This window comes from Triticum aestivum, chromosome 2D (genome assembly GCF_018294505.1).
Source record: "Triticum aestivum cultivar Chinese Spring chromosome 2D, IWGSC CS RefSeq v2.1, whole genome shotgun sequence".
NCBI lineage: Eukaryota > Viridiplantae > Streptophyta > Magnoliopsida > Poales > Poaceae > Triticum > Triticum aestivum.
This window is the reverse complement of record NC_057799.1, coordinates 569,735,786-569,762,755: the sequence shown is the minus strand read 5'-3', so window position 1 is coordinate 569,762,755 and position 26,970 is coordinate 569,735,786. Positions and strand designations below refer to the sequence as shown.

At 42.0% G+C, this 26,970-nt stretch overlaps 1 protein-coding gene across 5 annotated transcripts; it reads right to left on the bottom strand.

Moving 5' to 3' along the window:
• Positions 1-2,637: 2,637 nt before the first annotated feature.
• On the bottom strand, positions 2,638-8,160 carry LOC543224 (imidazoleglycerol-phosphate dehydratase 1, chloroplastic-like). 5 transcript variants are annotated; one of them, NM_001427959.1, is made up of 8 exons: positions 7,680-8,160; positions 7,425-7,552; positions 5,875-5,979; positions 5,260-5,352; positions 3,929-4,003; positions 3,583-3,645; positions 3,333-3,442; positions 2,638-3,057 (listed from the first exon to the last, which is right to left on the bottom strand). In NM_001427959.1, the coding sequence occupies exons 1-8, from the start codon at positions 7,885-7,887 to the stop codon at positions 3,030-3,032; spliced, it is 810 nt and encodes a 269-aa protein (NP_001414888.1). In that variant the 5' UTR covers positions 7,888-8,160; the 3' UTR covers positions 2,638-3,029. The 5 variants fall into 5 exon arrangements, with proteins under 5 accessions (NP_001414888.1, NP_001414889.1, XP_044334307.1 ...); XM_044478372.1 differs by having other exon boundaries at positions 2,982-3,254; positions 7,680-8,113; NM_001427960.1 differs by lacking the exon at positions 5,875-5,979.
• Between the last annotated feature and the right edge of the window lie 18,810 nt (positions 8,161-26,970).

The following is a 26,970-nucleotide window of genomic DNA, read 5'->3' as shown; positions in this document are numbered from 1 at the left end:
GGATCGTGTATCCCGTTGCCACACTCCTCCACCACGTGGCCCATACAACCACAGAAAAAGCAAAAGTCGGGCAGCTTTTCATAGTAAACGGGGTACTTCTTCCTCTCCTTCAAGGTGATCGGCACAAATCTCACCAGAGGATTATTGACATTAACAAACACTTTAACCCTCAAGTAGCTAGAGGGATTAATCTTTCCTTCATTGACCATCACTGTAAACGGAGGCTCCCCTACCTTCTTTGCCACCTTCTCCGCTAGTTCTTTCTTCCTCGTTAACCCGTCTGGCAAGCCCTTGATCCTTGCCCATAGTGGGTACATGTCCAACGAGTAGTCTGAGACATTAGTGAACCCATCATATTCAACCAAAACCACAGGATCCCTTCTAAACTGCCATGGTCCTCCTTCCATCACCCTCTTCGAATCTCCCAAGCAATGACATTGTGCCAGAAACAAGTTAGGTCCCTTGATATTGAACGTGACACCCTGAGCACACGCCCACGCATTCCTCATGGAATTTAACAGGGCCGCGTGACTGAACGAACGCAGGGTATGAACCCTAAAGAGAGCCAGCCATCTCACATCCCCGATTAACTCATCAACCTCCCCGGACAAATCTAGATCTCCCTCCTCCTCGCCATGGAGGTTCAGTCCTTCAAACGCATCCTCCAAATTCGGATCTGGGCCGTGATGATCCCAGTTGCCCTGCTCATCCCCGTCCACCCGATCTTCCTCCATGCCCCTCCCTTCCTCCACTCCTTATGGGGCCATCCCTGCCGCCGTAGCTGGCGAGTTTTGATCCAATCTGGGCCCCGCCGCCCTCCGCCCTAACCCCCCCGCCATCGCTTCCTTCGACCCCCCAGCTCCGTGATCTCCCTCTACTTCCTCCATGCTATCGGCGAACAAGGACGAATACCTCGGGGCGCACCGAATACGAGCAAGTGCTCCGCAATCCGACCGTCTTTTACGTGGAATATTTGGTGGACTTCGGCGTGCGCCGCCGAAGGAAGAGGTAGACCCTAGGAGAAACCTAGGGGAAAAAAGAGGTAGCTTAGGAAGAGATGTAGTTGCTCAAGGAATTATTCGACGTATAGGTGATGGAGAAGAGACAGACATATGGAATCATAACTGGATCCCAAGAGAGAGTTTCAGAAGACCGATTGCTTCCTTGGTTCCAAATCCACCTCGACGTGTCTCAGAACTCATAGAAACATCAACAGCAACTTGGAGAGAAGAGCCGGTGCGGGCTGTCTTCACACCGTTTGATGCGGAAGCAATTGTAAAGATACCATTATGCACTCGTAGGATCTCTGATTTTTGGGCTTGGAGTGAGAAACCTCAGGGCCAATTTTCAGTCAGCTCAACTTATCGTATGCTCACCTGCACAAAGCTGAACAGAGAAGCGTGGCTAGAGGGTCGCGGGGGTACGTCAAAAGTAGAAGCAGAAGGAGCTGATTGGAAGTCATTGTGGAAGGTGCAGGTCCCATCGAAGATCAGGATCTTCCTGTGGAGATTGGCAAAGAACTCGATCCCGTCGACTGCAGTGTTGCATAGGCGAAACATGGCTACGTCTGCAGCATGCAGTTTGTGTGGTGTTCATGACTCATGGAGACATGAATTGTTGGACTGCCCTATGTCAAGGAGCACGTGGGCGCTGTCATCCGAAGCCATTCTGAATCAACTGAGCATTAATCAACATGAATGTGCTAAGGACTGGATTTTTGTCATGGGTAGAACATTGTCACCGGAGGAGTTCATCAGGTTTGCAATAACTCTATGGGCCATCTGGGGTGCGAGGCGCAAGGCAATATATGAAGATATATTCAAAAGCCCATATGCAGTTCATGGCTTCGTTAACTCTTACCTAGGAGAACTTCTTCAGCTATCTCAAAAGGGTGAGCCCCATGGGAGTGCAGCAGCTCGGCGGTCGGGTTGGCTAGCACCACCGGAGAATTTTTTGAAACTTAATGTTGATGCAGCAGTGAGTAGGGGAGGAAACCATGGAACGGTGGGTACAATCTGCAGAAACAGCGAAGGTACTTTCCTTGGCGCGTCGGCCTATGTTTTCAGAAATCAAAATGATGCAGCAACCCTTGAAGCGCTGGCTATCAGGGAAGGCTTGGCTCTAGCTCAAGATCTGAACTTGAACCGTGTACATCTAGCTTCAGATTGCCAAGGTGTTGTGTCAGAAATCAAGAAGGGGAGTGGATCAGCCTACGGAGCTATTATCGAAGAGATCAAGATGACGGCTACGTCTTTTACTTCATGTAATATAGTTCATGAATTTAGGAGCTCCAATAAGGAGGCTCACAATTTAGCGAAGCATGCTTTAAAGTTAGGGCCTGGTCGTCATGTTTGGCTAGGCCAGCCAGAGGGAATTCCTTTCGTCCCTGTAAACATTGTGATGGTTTGAAATAAAAGCTTCGCGAGATTGCCTCAAAAAAAAATCTACTACTAGTATATAGTACTATCATCAGCCCTAAGAAAAGAAAAGCTAACCTATTTGCTGACAGTTCAAGGCCAATCAAGCTCAAAGATGGACCTCGGACTAAACCAAACAGGCACTACGGCGCACGTGGCGAGCTCAAGCGTACCATACCATCGACTAGGCAGTCATCATCACCAGATGAAGATTGATCGCCTGGAGTGCAAAAGGCACAGAGATTATTATTCTATTTCATTTCACTCTTTTGAATGGCCAAACCATTATTACAGGCGCAACACCGCGCAAACCAATGCTGAATCCATATATCAGAGGTAATAACTTTCAGAATGTCAAGCCGTCTGCAGCTTTTACATCTTCAGATGTAAGTGTTGTCCAGCAAAACTGCAGTAGCGAGCAGATACAGTATGCCAATGGTAGTAAGATAAACAAACCCTGACAACAGGATAACAAGCAATTTCCATGCTGTTCTTGTTCCAAACCCCGCGGACTGCAAGTCCAAGTAGCAGCAGAGACATAGCAGGCGACCGCCCATGTGTTTCTTTGAGGGCGAATAGCGTGCGTCCAGTTTTCGATCTTGCATTGCAACACTAAGACCTTGACAGAACACCTTTTGAGCTGCGATTAGTTCGAGCAAGACACACTCAGGGATGACGATGCATGAAAAATCATTACAGATTAAACATTGTTATTAAGGTGCATTACATTCTGGTTCCGGTCTACTGTATCATCTAATATATTGGGCACCGACAAGCAACAGCAGGTTGGTGTTTCTTTTCTCTTTTTCTCCAGAATTTTGTGGGAGGCAATAGTTTCTGAAAAAACTATTAAATGGCTAGCATTCACTGTACAGATTGCCCTGAACAATATTTGCAGTGAGTGAGGACACAAACCTTGGGATAGTGCCCTGGCGGCGTAAGTCATATTCCGTTGCTTGTCGAAGCGCCCTGGCAAATGCTTTGAAAGTTGCCTCGATAATATGGTGTGAGTTGTTTCCCGCAAGCTTGTAAAGGAAAAAAAAAGAGTAAGTTCAGGGTTATGTAGGTTATTCACTTAACAGGGGTGAAAACAGTTATACTGACTCATATGTCATTGACCCAAAGGTTAGGAAGAGGATTTCTTTGAAACTGAAGCAACATATACCTGACGGATGTGAAGCGTCATGCCAGATGTATTCACAAGGGACTGGAAGAAATGCTCAACTAGCTGTCATAAAAATAATTAAATTATTGTTTGCTAAGTTGATAGTAGCGACATACAGTGTAAAAAGATCTCATCACCCTAACTCAAAATATGACCAACAGATATTGCAAAGATCTGTCAGAAATACCGTCTGGGGGAAGGAACAATCGAATTTAACAAAACTGAAAGTAGAAATGTAATCTAAAGTAAACTTGAACTGAATAAGTCATATTTTGGCAATGAAGATAATTATAATCCTGACATAAGTAAGACAATTGAAAATAGCTGTCAAAATTTTACAAATTACCTGTGTGTCATATGTGCCAACTCTTTCGGTAGGAATGCTTAAGCCGCAGCTCAAATGAGGTCGACCAGATAGATCCTGGATACAGGAGGAAAAAGAATGACTGGCAGACATCTAAGCTCAACAAGGCACAGTTTAACTATTCAGTAGATATTTGTATACACACCATGACAAAAATGTCTGTTGAACAAAAATTAGGTAACCCAAAATTAAGATATGATAGAGTAAAATAATTGCAACTTTCTTGCTATCATTCAAGTCTTCGGGAGAATATCATACGGAAACCAATATTCAATGAAAACTTTGTGGAAACCATATTTTAGGCCCCGTTCGGTTCACGGGTGCACTGCAGGAATTTTGCAGGTTTAGATCCCTCTGGTTTTATTTCCAACGCCGTTCTTTTCAAAGGAATCAGAGCGCTCATCCCGTAGGAAAGGTCTCCTATCCTGCACTTTTTACGGGAAACAAAACATCCACTCGAAGCAAAGGAACAACACTGGAAAAGCCGGCTCGCTCAGTTATCTCGCTATGGGCCGAACACCCCACTTTTTTTATTCCTCAGTTTTAAGATCCCTGTAGGTTTGCACTGCACAAGCCAACTCAATTCCTGTACTTTTTTAATTCCTCTGTTTTCTTTACCTACAGTCCGAACAGGCCCTTATAGTTTAAAAAAACTCTGGAAAAAATACGGGATGTTAAGATGGCGATGTTTTATTGCCACGCAAAATTTCAAGTTGAAACACATTACGAGATGTGAGCTATGAAAAGACAAATTCAGCCCTAAATAGTGACATTACTGTTCGGCACTATTCAACGCTGATTTTGTCTTTTTCATAGCTCACATCTCGTAATGTGATTCAACTTGAAATTTTGTGTGGCAATAAAACATCATCCTCTTAACATCCCGTATTTTTTTTCAGATTTTTTTGAAACTTCAAAACATCTTCTCGTGGTTTTCACCGGTTTCCACCGAATGTTGGTTTCCGTATGATATTCTCCCCAAGTATTCAACTTATGTTAGATGGATGAGTCAGAAAAACTATGACAAAAAGAAAGTAAAAGGACTAGCATTCCTGATAATAGTCCTCAAAAGTCAAAATCTGCATACATACCAGTCTGCCATAGCATGACATGCTCATGAAATAACAGAACAAAATTATTTTAACGCCTGGTCATTATCCAAGTTAAGAACCAGACAAATGGAAGTCGTAATTCAGTTATGTGTTCGCAAAGGGTAAGAGGTTCATAAGCTCATAAATGCCAACATAGACATGCACCCTCCTGAACAGAGGTTGCATGCATAGTATCTAAATGCAGAAGATGGTCCTGCGTACCAGTATAACCTCAACTGCTGCCTCATCAAGTGGTGCTGTAAAATGCCCAAACCGGTTAATTCCTTTTCGGTCACCAAGTGCTTGAAGTAATGCCTAAAAGAAAATTCCAAAATAAGTCACCACAGTAAATTTCTGCCTATAAGATAGCAGAACATTAAACTTAGGATAGTTCAGAATCAGGTAAAGAACAGAAATATAGCGTGCAAATTTAACAGTGAGGTCAAAATGGATATCCCAACTTCTGGTTAAATAAATCCATATAACTGTTTCTAGAAGTACTAACGCCGAGTTAGAAAATAATAGTAGACTAGTAAGATGCCCGTGCATCGCACGGAACACCAAGATTGGGGGTGGACGGCGCCGACAGTGGCCATCACACCAGATTGTTCCATGGCCTTCTGGATGTGGTGGGGAAGAGATAAGGCTGATTGTGAGAGACAAGGAGTTGTTTGTAAATGTGAAAACAAGTGCGGGCATCTTTTTGCAAAACTGCAGCAGTTTGCTTTGTATGTGTCAGATCTAGATCCGACGGCTATTGGTGAAAGATGGCAGCCACACCATCATCACCAACTCAGGTTTTTATAGAAGTAGAGAAAAGCAAAAAAGAAAAATCACCGTTCCAATTGCTAAAGCAATATCCTCATTTGAGTGATGATCATCAATGTGTGTGTCACCCGTCGCCTTCACGTATACATCAAACAGTCCATGAGATGCCAGTTGCTGTAAGTTGCAGACTGAAAGTTAATGCCTAGCTTTGACCAGAAGAAAAAACACTCACACGGCATTAGAACCTTCCACTGTCAAGCAGAAGATATACAAGGAACACAATACTGGACCATTCAGAGTGCATCAATCTGAAAACAGAAATACTTCTCAACAATAATTTTCTACTTGTGTTGGTTTTTGCTACGCTAGCACTTTACTGCAGTTGTGTTTCACGTATTGATTTCAGATGTAAGGGCTTGTCATCCACAGTGGCCATTGCTGTCAGTTTGTCACTGATGTGGAGTAACCAAAGCCTTACATTTCACACATTCAAACATTAGTTAATAAGAAGAGTAGTATTAACAATCTTTGCATGGAACACATCACCCTTGGGAAGGAAAATTCAAATAGGAATTCCCAACCCAATTGCTCAACACCACCTGTAACAAGTGCAACTCGAAAGGCAGCAGACTTTTCTACAGCAGGACCCCTTCAGGCTTAGTTGTGCATACATCACTTTTTCCCAATAATAACAGGATTGCACTAATTATGCTCTTAAACATCTAAAGTTAGCATGCCCTTCATATAGGCTTTTACCAACACAAATTCAGAACACTACTTGCCATTTTTGTCTGTTTATATCCATTTCGTGGGTTCGAGTTAAGATTTTGTTCCTTTTTATCTTCTTCACGCAGATGCAATAGAAATGACATTCTTGCTTCCAAAAAAACCCTAGGTGGGAAAAAAATGGCTACGCTTTTCTTTGGAAAAAATGGCACAGGGTGTCTAAAAAAATCCTGAATCCACAACTACTGCCATGAGGAGTAAACCATAATCACATCAAGCATGTGATCCAGGAACGGCATCCCTGTGCCATTGCTGTCAGTTTGTCACTGATGTGGAATAACAAAAAGCCTTACATTTCACACATACAAACATTAGTTAATAAGAAGGGAGTAACAATCTTCGCATGGATCACATCACCCTAAGGAAAGAAAAATCAAATAGGAATTCCCATCCTAATTGCTCAGAGCCACCTGGAACACGTGGAACTCACAAGGAAGCAGACTTTTCTACAGCAAGGACACCTTCAGGCTTAGTTGTGTATACATTTCTCCCAATAATAACTGGATTGTACTAATCATGCTCTTAAACATCTAAACTTAGCATGCCCTACATAAAGGCTTTGCTCAACACAAATTCAGAAGACTAGTCATTTTTATGTGCTTATCCATTTTGTGGGTTCGAGTTAAGGTATTGTTCAGTTTCGCATTTGGGTTGCACAGAAAGGGTACTTGTCTTCTTTTCACGCAGATGCAATAGATATCATATTCTTGCTTAAACAAACCTAGGCCAAAAAACAAAATAGCGACCCGCTTTTTGGAAAAATGGAAGATATATTAGGTACAAAAAAAATCCTAAATCCACAACTACTGACATGAGGAGTAAACCATACTCACATCAAGCATGTGATCCAAGAACGGTATCCCTGTGCTGGAGTTTGCAACACCAGTGCCGTCCAGGTTGATCTTGACATGCACATTTGTTTCCTTGGTTACCCGCTTGACCTCCCCCAACCTAGAAGACACTGAAAACAATGAACAGAATAAGAGATTAGCTAGTGGAGAAGCTGAACAACGATGACTTTGGCAATGATAACACAGGTACAAATCATGCACGAAGCAGCATAGCAAACAGAGTAGAAATCAAACCACCTGTGGACTCCTCAGGCGCCATCGGAGAGCCGTTCCCCCCGACGCCGCTGGCAGACATGACGGCAGACCTCAGGCGAAGCGATGACCCGTACGTCCGGGCGGGGAACGCGACCCCACCCCCGGACCCAACGGAGGGTTTGGGGAACGGAGAGGCCCGCGCGGAGTGTAGTCGGGGGAGCGATGGGGAGACGAACGGCGCGGTGGTCATCAGCGACTGCCCGCGGTGGGTGCGCGGGCGATGTCAAGGAAGCGAAATCGAGCAGGCGTGGGGTTGGGTTCGAGCTAGCGACTGGGAAATTCGGCGATGGCTGCACCGGAACTGGAGCTCGGATCGGACACGCTCGGCAACAGCGCGGCGGGGGTGGGGGTCGGCGTAGGGTCAGCGGCGGCGGAGTGAGGAGGGGCAGGGGTAGGGGGTCGGCAGCGGCAGCGCCTCCGGTGCGGGAGGAAAGGTCGCCAGAGACTTGAGTTGGGCCGGACGAGCTTGGGCCGTGTTGGGTCACGGTGTTCCTCTGAACGGAGACTTTTGGAACTTGGGCCGTGTTGGGTCACGGTGTCCTGGACAAATGAGCCAGTTGGGGATAGACATTTTCTCTCTTTTTATTCTCAAAAATAAAATAAAATACTCTCTCTCTCTCTCGGAAATAAATTATCTCTCTTTTATAATCCCTCCATCCCAAAATAAGTGTGCCAACTATTGTTTAACTTTGTATTAAATTTAGTACAAAGTTGAGACATTTATTTTTGAGATGAATGAAGTATAAAATTGAAAAGTTTTTGGTGTTTCAACTAACAGATTATGGCAATTTTGTGTGTGCAATGCGTCGCTTTCTCACCCTCGACGTGGATTGAGGGGTCACCGGCATCAATTGTAAGTTGGATGGTGGACAATATAACCTTTTTTGATTTAATAAAGTTCCCAAAGTTTTTTAAAAAAATCTGCGTCGCTTTCTAATAAAAATACCACCGTTTCTGAATACATGTACTGATTTAAAAATAGTAAGTAATTGCGATGGCGTCGGGTACAAGTAATGCGAAGCTGCATGATAACCAATGATGCGTAGGCGTATTCACGAGGGAACAGCTACGCGCAACCGTATCTACAGTACATTCATGATTACACCAATCAATCAAATACACTCACCGCTCCTCCAGCTCGAGCTCCAGGCTACAGCTTCTCCCGTCCTTTCCTTTCTTTCAACTCAATTGCGCCATTGAATTGAAGAAAGAAAAAGAAGAAGATCGGTCCGTCGACAGGGACGCCATTGAAGGAAGGCTCGCGCGATCGCATTCATTGCGAGCAGCTGCACCCAGCAGCAGCAGATAGACCAACGATGGATCCAGTCGCAATGGACAAATGGATTGGGTTGATGAACGTGCGTGTATTTTGTTCGATGCTCCAATCCTTCAACCGCAAGTACTAGTGGGGGACGTCCACGGCTGGCGCAATGTAAATGTCAACCGGGAACCAACCCCTGCATTGATTGGCGGCGAACCATTGATTGCCCGCGCCGGGCTTGTGTTTCAAGACACCACGGCGCTTTTTCCGCCTGCCCGATGGACCAAAGTAAACGGAGCATCTATGTTGTGCGTATGTGGACACGGATCGGTCAGGCCAACTCCACCGCACGACTTCAAACAGTTTGAACGTCCGCTTTGTCCGGATTCAGTCTTGGGTCGGATAATGGGATCGTGCCTGGGCAGTTTTTGGGATGCGGTGGCCGTGCGCCCAACACGCGGACGCATCCTGGCCGCATCCTGTCCACGTACATTTTTCTTTGCAAGCCCTTAACTTTTTTTCATCGTTCATTTTGCTGAAATTTGAGATGGGCTTTAGGCCCATATAGCAATTTCTGAAAATCTCTAAGGACCCATGTGGGTTTATTGGCACTAGGTGGAGGTGGGAAGTTTAGTCCCACCCCGAAAGTGGAAGAGGAGTTGGACATCTTTATAAGGGATGTTCTTTCACATGCTATTGGAGCTTGAGAATAGAAGAGGCCCTCGCGCGCTCCTCCTCCGCCGCCCGCCTCGAGTCAACTCGACGCGGGTTGCGGGATTGAGCCGAGCCGAGCTCACACCTACGCGCTTATTTTTGCCAATCACTAACGGAGAGTTTCTGACAGCTGGGCCACGATCTGAGATGTCGGATCATGGACTGTCACGGACTCGGACGTGGGTCGAGCCCACGTCTCTCCACGCGGATGCGCCTATATAAGTGTGCGGTGTCTCCCAACCCTAGCTGCCACGAACAGATCTCATCTGCTCACGCGCACACCCACTGTCGTTCTCTTGCTGCTGCTACCGCCGGTGACTCCATCCCGTCCACCGCGTACACGGTCGACGGGAGAGCAGGTCTCTAAAACCCCGTCCCTCTGGTTCCTGTACGGGTGAGGGGCGAATAGGTTTTTGGGCAGCGACTACGCGACTGCTCACTTCCGATCCGCTACTTCCTCTACGCCCGCGTCGTCTTCGTCATCAACATGTCCACCGACGCCGAACGTGCTGCCGCCGAGAAAGCTGAAGCCGACAAGAAGGCCGCCGAGGACGCTTCAGCTGCCGCCACCGCCGCGGCTGCTTCTGCATGGCCTACTGGAGGGTATAACGCGGTTATCTCTCTCCTGATTATTTCCATATTTGCAGTACTAGCACTATTGTAGATCTATCTACTGTTAGCGTAGTACGTGCTTGTTTAGATCAGTATCAGTATGTCGTTAATTCTGTCAATGCCATGCTAGTCATTTATTTATGGATTAAATTAGTCGAAAAATTGCCTATTTACTCAGCAATCCAAAAACCTATTATGTGTAGGAATTTTTCGGCAAGTGGCTTTGCCGCTGCACTGAAACCGGATAAGTTTACCGATACATATTTTAAGCGTTGGCAGACTAAGACCACTTTATGGCTCACGGCTATGAACGTGTTCTGGGTCACCGGTGTCTCCACGGGAACGATTGCTCCTGAACAGGAGAAGGCGTTCAAAGAGGCCACCGTTGTGTTTCTTGGAGCAGTTCTTAGCGTGATCGGATATAAACTGGTCGACGCATATTTACATGTGCATGTCGCCAATGACTTGTGGGAGGCGCTCGAATCTAAGTTCGGGGCCGCCGATGCCGGGAGCGAGATGTATATTATAGAGCAGTTCGACGATTACAAGATGGTTGAAAACCGTCCTGTATTGGAGCAGGCTCATGAGATAATATGCATTGTTAAGGAGCTTGAGCTTCTTAAGTGCGAGTTACCGGGCAAGTTTGTCGCGGGCTGCATAATCGCTAAGCTCCCTAATTCCTGGAGGAACTTTGCCACCACTCTGAAACATCAGAGGCGTGAATTCTCTGTGGAGCATGTCATTGGCCATCTGAGTGTTGAGCAGAATTCAAGGGCAAAGGACTCGCACGGAAAAGGGGTCGAAGGAACTTCTATTGCCAACATGGTGAACCAGAGGAACCATAACTCCCACAAGCCCAAGGGAAAGAATGGTGTCCAACACAATACCGACTTTAAGAAGAAGGGTAAGAAGACCTTCAAGAAGAACAAGAAGGACGAGGGCTGCTTTACTTGTGGTTCGGTTGAACATTGGGCCAACAAGTGCCCAAACAAGTACAAGAAGTCAGGACAAGACTCCAAGTCTGTCAACATGATTGTGGCAAGAGAATGGTGCATCTGGGTACGGTAATTTATTTACTGTTTTTTCAGTGTTTCAGCCTACCGATTGGTGGGTGGACACAGGTGCAGGTGTTCATGTGTGTGCTGACATTTCATTGTTCACTTCTTACCAGGTCACAGGCCACGGGTCCGTATTGATGGGGAATGACGCGAGTGCTTCTGTTCATGGTGTTGGCACGGTCGATCTGAAGTTTACTTCAGGAAGGATCATGCAGCTGAAGAACATGCAGCATGTCCCCGCCATCAAGAAGAACCTCGTTAGTGGCTCCCTTCTATGTAGAGAAGGGTTTAAGTTGGTTTTCGAGTCTAATAAATTAGTTGTTATGAAATATGGACTCTTTGTTGGAAAAGGTTATGAGAGCGGAGGGATGTTCCGCCTTTTCCTCGCAGATTTCTGTAATAAAGTCGTGAACCATATTCATTCAAATGTTAATGAATCTGAAGTTTGGCATTCACGTCTTTGTCACATTAGTTTCGGTGTTATGACGCGGCTAGCTAAGTTGGATTTAATCCTGAGTTTCACTTTAGCCAAAGGTTCTAAGTGCCTTTCATGTGTGCAAGCTAAGCAACCTCGCAGGCCTCACAAGGCCGCGGAGGAGAGACACTTGGCACCATTAGAACTCATACATTCTGATCTTTGTGAGATGAATGGTGTGTTGACTAAAGGTGGAAAGAAATACTTCATGACAATGATAGATGATTCCACTACATATTGCTATGTGTATCTGTTAAATACTAAAGATGAGGCTCCACACTACTTTAGAAGATAATATTTTTGGTATTTTTATGATAAAGATTGAAAGCAAAGATTGCAAAATATACGACGACAGAAATAGCTAGTTGACGGAAGATTAATATGATGGAAAATAGACCCGGGGGCCATAGGTTTCACTAGTGGCTTCTCTCAAGATAGCATAAGTATTACGGTGGGTGAACAAATTACTGTCGAGCAATTGATAGAAAAGTGCATAATTATGAGAATATCTAGGCATGATCATGTATGTAGGCATCACGTCCGCAACAAGTAGACCAACTCCTGCCTGCATCTACTACTATTACTCCACACATCGACCGCTATCCAGCATGCATCTAGAGTATTAAGTTCATAAGAACAGAGTAACACATTAAGCAAGATGACATGATGTAGAGGGATAAACTCAAGCAATATGATATAAACCCCATCTTTTTATCCTCGATGGCAACAATACAATACGTGTCGTTTCCCCTTCTGTCACTGGGATCGAGCAACGCAAGATTGAACCCAAAGCTAAGCACTTCTCCCATTGCAAGAAAGATCAATCTAGTAGGCCAAACCAAACTAATAATTTGAAGAGACTTGCAAAGATAACCAATCATACATAAAAGAATTCAGAGAAGATTCAAATATTGTTCATAGATAATCTTGATCATAAACCCACAATTCATCGGATCTCGACAAACACACCACAAAAATAGTTACACCGAATAGATCTCCAAGAAGATCGAGGAGAACTTTGTATTGAGATCCAAAGAGAGAGAAGAAGTCATCTAGCTAATAACTATGGACCCGAAGATCAGTGGTAAACTACTCACACATCATCGGAGAGGCTATGGTGTTGATGTAGAAGCCCTTCGTGATCGATTCCCCATCCGGCGGAGCGCCGGAAAAGGCCCAAAGATGGGATCTCACGGGTATAGAAGGTTGCGGCGGTGGAAATAGGGTTTCGTGGTGCTCCTGGATGGTTTCGGGGTACGTAGGTATATATAGGAGGAAGAAGTAGGTCGGTGGAGCCACGAGGGGCCCACGAGGGTGGGGGGCGCGCCCAGGGGGCAGGCGCACCTCCCTGCCTCGTGGCCTCCTCGTTGGTTTCTTGACGTCCACCCCAAGTCCTCTGGATCAAGGATGTTAAAAAAATCACGCTCCCGAAGGTTTCATTCCGTTTGGACTCCGTTTGGTATTCCTTTTCTGCGAAACACTGAAATAGGCAAAAAAACAGCAATTTGCACTGGGCCTTGGGTTAGTAGGTTAGTCCCAAAAATAATATAAAAGTGTATAATAAAGCCCATTAAACATCCAAAACAGAATATATAATAGCATGGAGCAATCAAAAATTATAGATGCGTTGGAGACGTATCAAGCATCCCCAAGCTTAATTCCTGCTCGTCCTCGAGTAGGTAAATGATAAAAACAGAATTTTTGATGTGGAATGCTACTTAGAATATTCTTCAATGTAATCTTCTTTATTGTGGAATGAATGTTCAGATCCGAAAGATTCAAGGTAAAAGTTTAATATTGACATAAAAATAATAATACTTCAAGCATACTAACTAAGCAATCATGTCTTCTCAAAATAACATGGCCAAAGAAAGTTCATCCCTACAAAATCATATAGTTTGGTCATGCTTCATTTTCGTCACACAAGATGCTGTCATCAGGCACAACCCCGATGACAAGCCAAGCAATTGTTTCATACTTTAGTAATCTCAAACTTTTTTTTCAACTTTCACGCAATACATGAGCATGAGCCATGGATATAGCACTATGGGTGGAATAGAATCTAATGATGGCGGTTGTGTGGAGAAGATAAAAAAGGAGAAAGTCTCACATTGACGCGGCTAATCAATGGGCTAGGGGGATGCCCATCAATTGATGTCAATGCAAGGAGTAGGGATTGCCATGCAACGGATGCACTAGAGCTATAAATGTATGAAAGCTCAACAAAATAAACTAAGTGGGTGTGCATCCAACTTGCTTGCTCACGAAGACCTAGGGCATTTGAGGAAGCCCATTGTTGGAATATACAAGCCAAGTTCTATAATGAAAAATTCCCACTAGTATATGAAAGTGAAAAAACAAGAGACTCTCTATCATAAAGATCATGGTGCTACTTTGAAGCACAAGTGTGGAAAAAGGATAGTAGCATTGTCCCATTTTATTTCTCTTCTTCTTTTTTCTTTTTTCCTTTTTTTGGGCCTTACCTTTTTTTATTTGGCCTTTCTCTTTTTTGGGGGGACAATGCTCTATAAATGATGATCATCACACTTCTATTCATTTACAACTCAATGATTACAACTCGATACTAGAACAAAATATGACTCTATATGAATGCCTCCGGCGGTGTACCGGGATGGGCAATGAATCAAGAGTGACATGTATGAAATAATATGCATGGTGGCTTTGCCACAAATACGATGTCAACTACATGATCATGCAAGGCAATATGACAATGATGAAGCGCGTCATAATAAACGGAACGGTGGAAATTTGCATGGCAATATATCTCGGAATGGCTATGGAAATGCCATAATAGGTAGGTATGGTGGCTGTTTTGAGGAAGATATAAGGAGGTTTATGTGTGATAGAGCGTATCGTATCACGGGGTTTGGATGCACCGGCGAAGTTTGCACCAACTCTCAAGGTGAGAAAGGGCAATGCACGGTACCGAAGAGGCTAGCAATGATGGAAGTTTGAGAGTGCGTATAATCCATGGACTCAACATTAGTCATAAAGAACTCACATACTTATTGCAAAAATCTACAAGCCATCAAAAACCAAGAACTACGCGCATGCTCCTAGGGGGATAGATTGGTAGGAAAAGACCATCGCTCGTCCCCGACCGCCACTCAGAAGGATGACAATCAAAGAACACCTCATGTTTCAAATTTGTTACACAACGTTTACCATACGTGCATGCTACAGGACTTGTAAACTTCAACACAAGTATTTCTCAAATTCACAACTACTCAACTAGCACAACTTTAATATCACTATCTCCATATCTCAAAACAATCATCAAGTATCAAACTTCTCTTAATATTCAACGCACTTATATGAAAGTTTTTATTATATCCATCTTGGATGCCTATCATATTAGGACTAATTTTGTAGCCAAAGCAAATTACCATGCTGTTCTAAAGGACTCTCAAAATAATATAAGTGAAGCATGAGAGATCAATAATTTCTATAAAATAAAACCACCACCGTGCACTAAAAGATATAAGCGAAGTACTAGAGCAAAATTGTTTAGCTCAAAAGACATAAGTGAAGCACAAAGAGTATTCTAATAAATTCCGAATAATGTGTGTATCTCCTAAAAGGTGTGTACAGCAAGGATGATTGTGATGAACTAAAAATCAAAGACTCAAATCATACAAGACGCTCCAAGCAAAACACATATCATGTGGTGAATAAAAATATAGCTCCAAGTAAAGTTACCGATGGACAAAGACAAAAGAGGGGATGCCTTCCGGGGCATCCCCAAGCTTAGGATTTTTGGTTGTCCTTGGATTTTACCTTGGGGTGCCTTGGGCATCCCCAAGCTTAGGCTATTGCCACTCCTTGTTCCATAATCCATCAAATCTTTACCCAAAACTTGAAAACTTCACAACACAAAACTTAACAGAAAATCTCGTGAGCTCCGTTAGCGAAAGAAAACAAAACACCACTTCAAGGTACTGTAATGAACTCATTCTTTATTTATATTGGTGTTAAACCTACTGTATTCCAACTTCTCTATGGTTCATAACCTCGGATACTAGCCATAGATTCATCAAAATAAGCAAACAACACACAAAAAACAGAATCTGTCAAAAACAGAACAGCCTGTAGTAATCTGTATCAAACGCATACTTCTGGAACTCAAAAAATTCTAAAATAAATTTCTGGACGTGAGGAATTTATCTATTAATCATCTGCAAAAATAATCAACTAAATAGCACTCTCCACTAAAAAGTTGTAGCTATTCTAGTGAGCGCTAAAGTTTCTGTTTTTTACAGCAAGATCAAAAAGACTTCACCCAAGTCTTCCCAAAGGTTCTACTTGGCACAAACACTAATTAAAACACAAAAACACATCTAACCAGAGTCTAGATGAAATATTATTTGCTAAACAGCAAGGATAAATATTGGGTTGTCTCCCAACAAGCGTTTTTCTTTAAAGTCTTTTAGCTAGGCATTGAGGTTTCAATGATGCTCACATGAAAGACATCAATTGAAACATAAAAAGAGCATCATATAGCATGTGAAAAACACATCTAAGTCTAACATACTTCCTATTCATAGGCATGTTATAGGCAAACAAATTATCATAGCAAGCAAAAACTAGCATATGCAAGGAAGAGGAAAGAAACGATAGCAATCTCAACATGATGAGAGGTAATTTAGTAAGATAAAAATTTCTACAACCATATTTTCCTCTCTCATAATAATTACATGTAGGATCATAGACAAATTCAACAAAATAGCTATCATATAACATATTCTCAACACGATCCTCATGCATGCGAAGTTGACACTCTTCCAAAATAGTGGATTATCATTAACTAAAGTCATGACCTCTCCAGACCCACTTTTATCAAAAATACCATAAGATTGAACATTCTCCAAATATGTGGGATCTAAAGTTGACACTCTTCCAAACCCACTTTCAATATTATTGCAAACATTACTATCAATCTCATATTCATCATGGGGCTTAAATAAATTTTCAAGGTCGTAAGAAGAATCACCCCAATCATGATCATTGCAACAAGTAGTGGACATAGCAAAACTAGCATCCCCAAGCTTAGGGTTTTGCATATTATTAGCACAATTGACATTAATAGAATTTATAATATCATCATTGCGATCGCTTTTTATTCGAAGATCTACCGTGAATTGCTTCACAAAGTGCTTTATCACAACTTCCATATTCACAAATTTCAAGCAAAACTTCATAAAGATAATCTAGTGCACAAAACTCACTAGCAATTGGTTCAACACAATTGGATCTCTTAAAAAGATTAGCAAGCGGATGAGGATCAATAGATCTTAGGTTCTCTGTTTAGCAATAAATACACAATTATTCCAACCAAACGAGCAAACGAGCCAAGTAAGACATTAAGGCAAACGAAAAGACGAACAGAAGAAGGGCGAATAAAACGGCAAGGGTGAAGTGGGGGAGAGGAAAATGAGAGGCAAATGGCAAATAATGTAATGCGAGGGATAAGAGTTTGTGATGGGTACTTGGTATGTCTTGACTTGTGCGTAGACTCCCCGGCAACGGCGTCAAAAATCGGCACGTTGACGGGAGATCAAATCTTGACTTGACTTGGCGTAAACCTCCCCGGCAACGGCGGCAGAAATCCTTCTTGCTACCTCTTGAGCATGCGTTGGTTTTCCCTTGAAGAGGAAAGGGTGATGCAGCAAAGTAGCGTAAGTATTTCCCTCAGTTTTTGAGAACCAAGGTATCAATCAGTAGGAGGCCACACGCAAGTCCCTCGTACCTACACAAACAAATAAGAACCTTGCAACCAACGCGATAAAGGGGTTGTCAATCCCTTCACGGTCACTTGCAAAAGTGAGATCTGATAGAGATGATAAGATAATATTTTTGGTATTTTTATGATAAAGATTGAAAGTAAAGATTGCAAAATAAACGGCGACAGAAATAGCTAGTTGACGGAAGATTAATATGATGGAAAATAGACCCGGAGGCCATAGGTTTCACTAGTGGCTTCTCTCAAGATAGCATAAGTATTACGGTGGGTGAACAAATTACTGTCGAGCAATTGATAGAAAAGTGCATAATTATGAGAATATCTAGGCATGATCATGTATGTAGGCATCACGTCCGCAACAAGTAGACCAACTCCTGCCTGCATCTACTACTATTACTCCACACATCGACCGCTATCCAGCATGCATCTAGAGTATAAAGTTCATAAGAACATAGTAACACATTAGGAAAGATGACATGATGTAGAGGGATAAACTCAAGCAATATGATATAAACCCCATCTTTTTATCCTCGATGGCAACAATACAATACGTGCCGTTTCCCCTTCTGTCACTGGGATCGAGCAACGCAAGATTGAACCCAAAGCTAAGCACTTCTCCCATTGCAAGAAAGATCAATCTAGTAGGCCAAACCAAACTGATAATTCGAAGAGACTTGCAAAGATAACCAATCATACATAAAAGAATTCAGAGAAGATTCAAATATTGTTCATAGATAATCTTGATCATAAACCCACAATTCACCGGATCTCGACAAACACACCGCAAAAAGAGTTACATCGAATAGATCTCCAAGAAGATGGAGGAGAACTTTGTATGGAGATCCAAAGAGAGAGAAGAAGACATCTAGCTAATAACTATGGACCCGAAGGTCTGTGGTAAACTACTCACACATCATCGGAGAGGCTATGGTGTTGATGTAGAAGTCCTCCGTGATCGATTCCCCCTCCGGCGGAGCGCCGGAAAAGGCCCCAAGATGGGATCTCACGGGTACAGAAGGTTGCGGCGGTGGAAATAGGGTTTCGTGGTGCTCCTGGATGGTTTCGAGGTACGTAGGTATATATAGGAGGAAGAAGTAGGTCGGTGGAGCCACGAGGGGCCCACGAGGGTGGGGGGCGCGCCCAGGGGGTAGGCGCGCCTCCCTGCCTCGTGGCCTCCTCGTTGGTTTCTTGACGTCCACCCCAAGTCCTCTGGATCACGTTTGTTCAAAAAATCGTGCTCCCGAAGGTTTCATTCCGTTTGGACTCAGTTTGGTATTCCTTTTCTGCGAAACACTGAAATAGGCAAAAAAAACCAGCAATTTGCACTGGGCCTTGGGTTAGTAGGTTAGTCCCAAAAATAATATAAAAGTGTATAATAAAGCCCATTAAACATCCAAAACAGAATATATAAAAACAGAATTTTTGATGTGGAATGCTACTTAGCATATTCTTCAATGTAATCTTCTTTATTGTGGAATGAATGTTCAGATTCGAAAGATTCGAGATAAAAGTTTAATATTGACATAAAAATAATAATACTTCAAGCATACAAACTAAGCAATCATGTCTTCTCAAAATAACATGGCCAAAGAAAGTTCATCCCTACAAAATCATATAGTTTGGTCATGCTTCATTTTCGTCACACAAGATGCTGTCATCAGGCACAACCCCGATGACAAGCCAAGCAATTGTTTCATACTTTAGTAATCTCAAACTTTTTTTCAACTTTCACGCAATACATGAGCATGAGCCATGGATATAGCACTATGGGTGGAATAGAATCTAATGATGGGGGTTGTGTGGAGAAGATAAAAAAGGAGAAAGTCTCACATTGACGCGGATAATCAATGGGCTAGGGGGATGCCCATCAATTGATGTCAATGCAAGGAGTAGGGATTGCCATGCAACGGATGCACTAGAGCTATAAATGTATGAAAGCTCAACAAAATAAACTAAGTGGGTGTGCATCCAACTTGCTTGCTCACGAAGACCTAGGGCATTTGAGGAAGCCCATTGTTGGAATATACAAGCCAAGTTCTATAATGAAAAATTCCCACTAGTATATGAAAGTGAAAAAACAAGAGACTCTCTATCATAAAGATCATGGTGCTACTTTGAAGCACAAGTGTGGAAAAAGGATAGTAGCATTGTCCCATTTTATTTCTCTTCTTTTTTTTCTTTTTTTCCTTTTTTTGGGCCTTACCTTTTTTTATTTGGCCTTTCTCTTTTTTTGGGGGACAATGCTCTATAAATGATGATCATCACACTTCTATTCATTTACAACTCAATGATTACAACTCGATACTAGAACAAAATATGACTCTATATGAATGCCTCCGGCGGTGTACCGGGATGGGCAATGAATCAAGAGTGACATGTATGAAATAATATGCATGGTGGCTTTGCCACAAATACGATGTCAACTACATGATCATGCAAGGCAATATGACAATGATGAAGCGCGTCATAATAAACGGAACGGTGGAAATTTGCATGGCAATATATCTCGGAATGGCTATGGAAATGCCATAATAGGTAGGTATGGTGGCTGTTTTGAGGAAGATATAAGGAGGTTTATGTGTGATAGAGCGTATCGTATCACGGGGTTTGGATGCACCGGCGAAGTTTGCACCAACTCTCAAGGTGAGAAAGGGCAATGCACGGTACCGAAGAGGCTAGCAATGATGGAAGTTTGAGAGTGCGTATAATCCATGGACTCAACATTAGTCATAAAGAACTCACATACTTATTGCAAAAATCTACAAGCCATCAAAAACCAAGAACTACGCGCATGCTCCTAGGGGGATAGATTGGTAGGAAAAGACCATCGCTCGTCCCCGACCGCCACTCAGAAGGATGACAATCAAAGAACACCTCATGTTTCAAATTTGTTACACAACGTTTACCATACGTGCATGCTACAGGACTTGTAAACTTCAACACAAGTATTTCTCAAATTCACAACTACTCAACTAGCACAACTTTAATATCACTATCTCCATATCTCAAAACAATCATCAAGTATCAAACTTCTCTTAATATTCAACGCACTTATATGAAAGTTTTTATTATATCCATCTTGGATGCCTATCATATTAGGACTAATTTTGTAGCCAAAGCAAATTACCATGCTGTTCTAAAGGACTCTCAAAATAATATAAGTGAAGCATGAGAGATCAATAATTTCTATAAAATAAAACCACCACCGTGCACTAAAAGATATAAGCGAAGTACTAGAGCAAAATTGTTTAGCTCAAAAGACATAAGTGAAGCACAAAGAGTATTCTAATAAATTCCGAATAATGTGTGTATCTCCTAAAAGGTGTGTACAGCAAGGATGATTGTGATGAACTAAAAATCAAAGACTCAAATCATACAAGACGCTCCAAGCAAAACACATATCATGTGGTGAATAAAAATATAGCTCCAAGTAAAGTTACCGATGGACGAAGACAAAAGAGGGGATGCCTTCCGGGGCATCCCCAAGCTTAGGCTTTTTGGTTGTCCTTGGATTTTACCTTGGGGTGCCTTGGGCATCCCCAAGCTTAGGCTATTGCCACTCCTTGTTCCATAATCCATCAAATCTTTACCCAAAACTTGAAAACTTCACAACACAAAACTTAACAGAAAATCTCGTGAGCTCCGTTAGCGAAAGAAAACAAAACACCACTTCAAGGTACTGTAATGAACTCATTCTTTATTTATATTGGTGTTAAACCTACTGTATTCCAACTTCTCTATGGTTCATAACCTCGGATACTAGCCATAGATTCATCAAAATAAGCAAACAACACACAAAAAACAGAATCTGTCAAAAACAGAACAGCCTGTAGTAATCTGTATCAAACGCATACTTCTGGAACTCAAAAAATTCTAAAATAAATTTCTGGACGTGAGGAATTTATCTATTAATCATCTGCAAAAATAATCAACTAAATAGCACTCTCCACTAAAAAGTTGTAGCTATTCTAGTGAGCGCTAAAGTTTCTGTTTTTTACAGCAAGATCAAAAAGACTTCACCCAAGTCTTCCCAAAGGTTCTACTTGGCACAAACACTAATTAAAACACAAAAACACATCTAACCAGAGTCTAGATGAAATATTATTTGCTAAACAGCAAGGATAAATATTGGGTTGTCTCCCAACAAGCGTTTTTCTTTAAAGTCTTTTAGCTAGGCATTGAGGTTTCAATGATGCTCACATGAAAGACATCAATTGAAACATAAAAAGAGCATCATATAGCATGTGAAAAACACATCTAAGTCTAACATACTTCCTATTCATAGGCATGTTATAGGCAAACAAATTATCATAGCAAGCAAAAACTAGCATATGCAAGGAAGAGGAAAGAAACGATAGCAATCTCAACATGATGAGAGGTAATTTAGTAAGATAAAAATTTCTACAACCATATTTTCCTCTCTCATAATAATTACATGTAGGATCATAGACAAATTCAACAAAATAGCTATCATATAACATATTCTCAACACGATCCTCATGCATGCGAAGTTGACACTCTTCCAAAATAGTGGATTATCATTAACTAAAGTCATGACCTCTCCAGACCCACTTTTATCAAAAATACCATAAGATTGAACATTCTCCAAATATGTGGGATCTAAAGTTGACACTCTTCCAAACCCACTTTCAATATTATTGCAAACATTACTATCAATCTCATATTCATCATGGGGCTTAAATAAATTTTCAAGGTCGTAAGAAGAATCACCCCAATCATGATCATTGCAACAAGTAGTGGACATAGCAAAACTAGCATCCCCAAGCTTAGGGTTTTGCATATTATTAGCACAATTGACATTAATAGAATTTATAATATCATCATTGCGATCGCTTTTTATTCGAAGATCTACCGTGAATTGCTTCACAAAGTGCTTTATCACAACTTCCATATTCACAAATTTCAAGCAAAACTTCATAAAGATAATCTAGTGCACAAAACTCACTAGCAATTGGTTCAACACAATTGGATCTCTTAAAAAGATTAGCAAGCGGATGAGGATCAATAGATCTTAGGTTCTCTGTTTAGCAATAAATACACAATTATTCCAACCAAACGAGCAAACGAGCCAAGTAAGACATTAAGGCAAACGAAAAGACGAACAGAAGAAGGGCGAATAAAACGGCAAGGGTGAAGTGGGGGAGAGGAAAATGAGAGGCAAATGGCAAATAATGTAATGCGAGGGATAAGAGTTTGTGATGGGTACTTGGTATGTCTTGACTTGTGCGTAGACTCCCCGGCAACGGCGTCAAAAATCGGCACGTTGACGGGAGATCAAATCTTGACTTGACTTGGCGTAAACCTCCCCGGCAACGGCGGCAGAAATCCTTCTTGCTACCTCTTGAGCATGCGTTGGTTTTCCCTTGAAGAGGAAAGGGTGATGCAGCAAAGTAGCGTAAGTATTTCCCTCAGTTTTTGAGAACCAAGGTATCAATCAGTAGGAGGCCACACGCAAGTCCCTCGTACCTACACAAACAAATAAGAACCTTGCAACCAACGCGATAAAGGGGTTGTCAATCCCTTCACGGTCACTTGCAAAAGTGAGATCTGATAGAGATGATAAGATAATATTTTTGGTATTTTTATGATAAAGATTGAAAGTAAAGATTGCAAAATAAACGGCGACAGAAATAGCTAGTTGACGGAATATTAATATGATGGAAAATAGACCCGGAGGCCATAGGTTTCACTAGTGGCTTCTCTCAAGATAGCATAAGTATTACGGTGGGTGAACAAATTACTGTCGAGCAATTGATAGAAAAGTGCATAATTATGAGAATATCTAGGCATGATCATGTATGTAGGCATCACGTCCGCAACAAGTAGACCAACTCCTGCCTGCATCTACTACTATTACTCCACACATCGACCGCTATCCAGCATGCATCTAGAGTATAAAGTTCATAAGAACATAGTAACACATTAGGAAAGATGACATGATGTAGAGGGATAAACTCAAGCAATATGATATAAACCCCATCTTTTTATCCTCGATGGCAACAATACAATACGTGCCGTTTCCCCTTCTGTCACTGGGATCGAGCAACGCAAGATTGAACCCAAAGCTAAGCACTTCTCCCATTGCAAGAAAGATCAATCTAGTAGGCCAAACCAAACTGATAATTCGAAGAGACTTGCAAAGATAACCAATCATACATAAAAGAATTCAGAGAAGATTCAAATATTGTTCATAGATAATCTTGATCATAAACCCACAATTCACCGGATCTCGACAAACACACCGCAAAAAGAGTTACATCGAATAGATCTCCAAGAAGATGGAGGAGAACTTTGTATGGAGATCCAAAGAGAGAGAAGAAGACATCTAGCTAATAACTATGGACCCGAAGGTCTGTGGTAAACTACTCACACATCATCGGAGAGGCTATGGTGTTGATGTAGAAGTCCTCCGTGATCGATTCCCCCTCCGGCGGAGCGCCGGAAAAGGCCCCAAGATGGGATCTCACGGGTACAGAAGGTTGCGGCGGTGGAAATAGGGTTTCGTGGTGCTCCTGGATGGTTTCGAGGTACGTAGGTATATATAGGAGGAAGAAGTAGGTCGGTGGAGCCACGAGGGGCCCACGAGGGTGGGGGGCGCGCCCAGGGGGTAGGCGCGCCTCCCTGCCTCGTGGCCTCCTCGTTGGTTTCTTGACGTCCACCCCAAGTCCTCTGGATCACGTTTGTTCAAAAAATCGTGCTCCCGAAGGTTTCATTCCGTTTGGACTCAGTTTGGTATTCCTTTTCTGCGAAACACTGAAATAGGCAAAAAAAACCAGCAATTTGCACTGGGCCTTGGGTTAGTAGGTTAGTCCCAAAAATAATATAAAAGTGTATAATAAAGCCCATTAAACATCCAAAACAGAATATATAAAAACAGAATTTTTGATGTGGAATGCTACTTAGCATATTCTTCAATGTAATCTTCTTTATTGTGGAATGAATGTTCAGATTCGAAAGATTCAAGATAAAAGTTTAATATTGACATAAAAATAATAATACTTCAAGCATACGAACTAAGCAATCATGTCTTCTCAAAATAACATGGCCAAAGAAAGTTCATCCCTACAAAATCATATAGTTTGGTCATGCTTCATTTTCGTCACACAAGATGCTGTCATCAGGCACAACCCCGATGACAAGCCAAGCAATTTTTAGTAATCTCAAACTTTTTTTCAACTTTCACGCAATACATGAGCATGAGCCATGGATATAGCACTATGGGTGGAATAGAATCAAATGATGGGGGTTGCGTGGAGAAGATAAAAAAGGAGAAAGTCTCACATTGACGCGGCTAATCAATGGGCTAGGGGGATGCCCATCAATTGATGTCAATGCAAGGAGTAGGGATTGCCATGCAACAGATGCACTAGAGCTATAAATGTATGAAAGCTCAACAAAAGAAACTAAGTGGGTGTGCATCCAACTTGCTTGCTCACGAAGACCTAGGGCATTTGAGGAAGCCCATTGTTGGAATATACAAGCCAAGTTCTATAATGAAAAATTCCCACTAGTATATGAAAGTGAAAAAACAAGAGACTCTCTATCATAAAGATCATGGTGCTACTTTGAAGCACAAGTGTGGAAAAAGGATAGTAGCATTGTCCCATTTTATTTCTCTTCTTTTTTTTCTTTTTTTCCTTTTTTTGGGCCTTACCTTTTTTTATTTGGCCTTTCTCTTTTTGGGGGGACAATGCTCTATAAATGATGATCATCACACTTCTATTCATTTACAACTCAATGATTACAACTCGATACTAGAACAAAATATGACTCTATATGAATGCCTCCGGCGGTGTACCGGGATGGGCAATGAATCAAGAGTGACATGTATGAAATAATATGCATGGTGGCTTTGCCACAAATACGATGTCAACTACATGATCATGCAAGGCAATATGACAATGATGAAGCGCGTCATAATAAACAGAACGGTGGAAAGTTGCATGGCAATATATCTCGGAATGGCTATGGAAATGCCATAATAGGTAGGTATGGTGGCTGTTTTGAGGAAGATATAAGGAGGTTTATGTGTGATAGAGCGTATCGTATCACGGGGTTTGGATGCACCGACGAAGTTTGCACCAACTCTCAAGGTGAGAAAGGGCAATGCACGGTACCGAAGAGGCTAGCAATGATGGAAGGTTGAGAGTGCGTTTAATCCATGGACTCAACATTAGTCATAAAGAACTCACATACTTATTGCAAGAATCTACAGGTCATCAAAAACCAAGAACTACGCGCATTCTCCTCGGGGGATAGATTGGTAGGAAAAGACCATCGCTCGTCCCCGACCGCCACTCATAAGGATGACAATCAAAGAACACCTCATGTTTCAAATTTGTTACATAAAGTTTACCATACGTGCATGCTACGGGACTTGTAAACTTCAACACAAGTATTTCTCAAATTCACAACTACTCAACTAGCACAACTTTAATATCACTATCTCCATATCTCAAAACAATCATCAAGTATCAAACTTCTCTTAGTATTCAACGCACTTATATGAAAGTTTTTGTTATATCCATCTTGGATGCCTATAATATTAGGACTATTTTTATAGCCAAAGCAAATTACCATGCTGTTCTAAAGGACTCTTAAAATAATATAAGTGAAGCATGGGAGATCAATAATTTCTATAAAATAAAACCACCACCGTGCACTAAAAGATATAAGCGAAGTACTAGAGCAAAATTGTTTAGCTCAAAAGACATAAGTGAAGCACAAAGAGTATTCTACTAAATTCCGAATAATGTGTGTCTCTCCTAAAAGGTGTGTACAGCAAGGATGATTGTGGTGAACTAAAAAGCAAAGACTCAAATCATACAAGACGCTCCAAGCAAAACACATATCATGTGGTGAATAAAAATATAGCTCCAAGTAAAGTTACCGATGGACGAAGACAAAAGAGGGGATGCCTTCCGGGGCATCCCCAAGCTTAGGCTTTTTGGTTGTACTTGGATTTTACCTTGGGGTGCCTTGGGCATCCCCAAGCTTAGGCTATGCCACTCCTTGTTCCATAATCCATCAAATCTTTACCCAAAACTTGAAAACTTCACAACACAAAACTTAATAGAAAATCTCGTGAGCTCCGTTAGCGAAAGAAAACAAAACACCACTTCAAGGTACTGTAATGAACTCATTCTTTATTTATATTGGTGTTAAACCTACTGTATTCCAACTTCTCTATGGTTCATAACCTCGGATACTAGCCATAGATTCATCAAAATAAGCAAACAACACACAAAAAACAGAATCTGTCAAAAACAGAACAGTCTGTAGTAATCTGTATCAAACGCATACTTCTGGAACTCAAAAAATTCTAAAATAAATTTCTGGACGTGAGGAATTTATCTATTAATCATCTGCAA

Bases quoted from the DNA above. Each gene is read 5' to 3' on its own strand.
- LOC543224 (XM_044478372.1), bottom strand. From the start codon at position 7,887: ATGACCACCGCGCCGTTCGTCTCCCCATCGCTCCCCCGACTACACTCC. The intron at 5,980-7,424 runs GTGAGTATGGTT...TGCAACTTACAG, and splicing joins TCTTGGATCACATGCTTGAT to CAACTGGCATCTCATGGACT. The intron at 3,255-3,332 runs GTTTGTGTCCTC...TAGTTTTTTCAG, and splicing joins CGCCAGGGCACTATCCCAAG to AAACTATTGCCTCCCACAAA.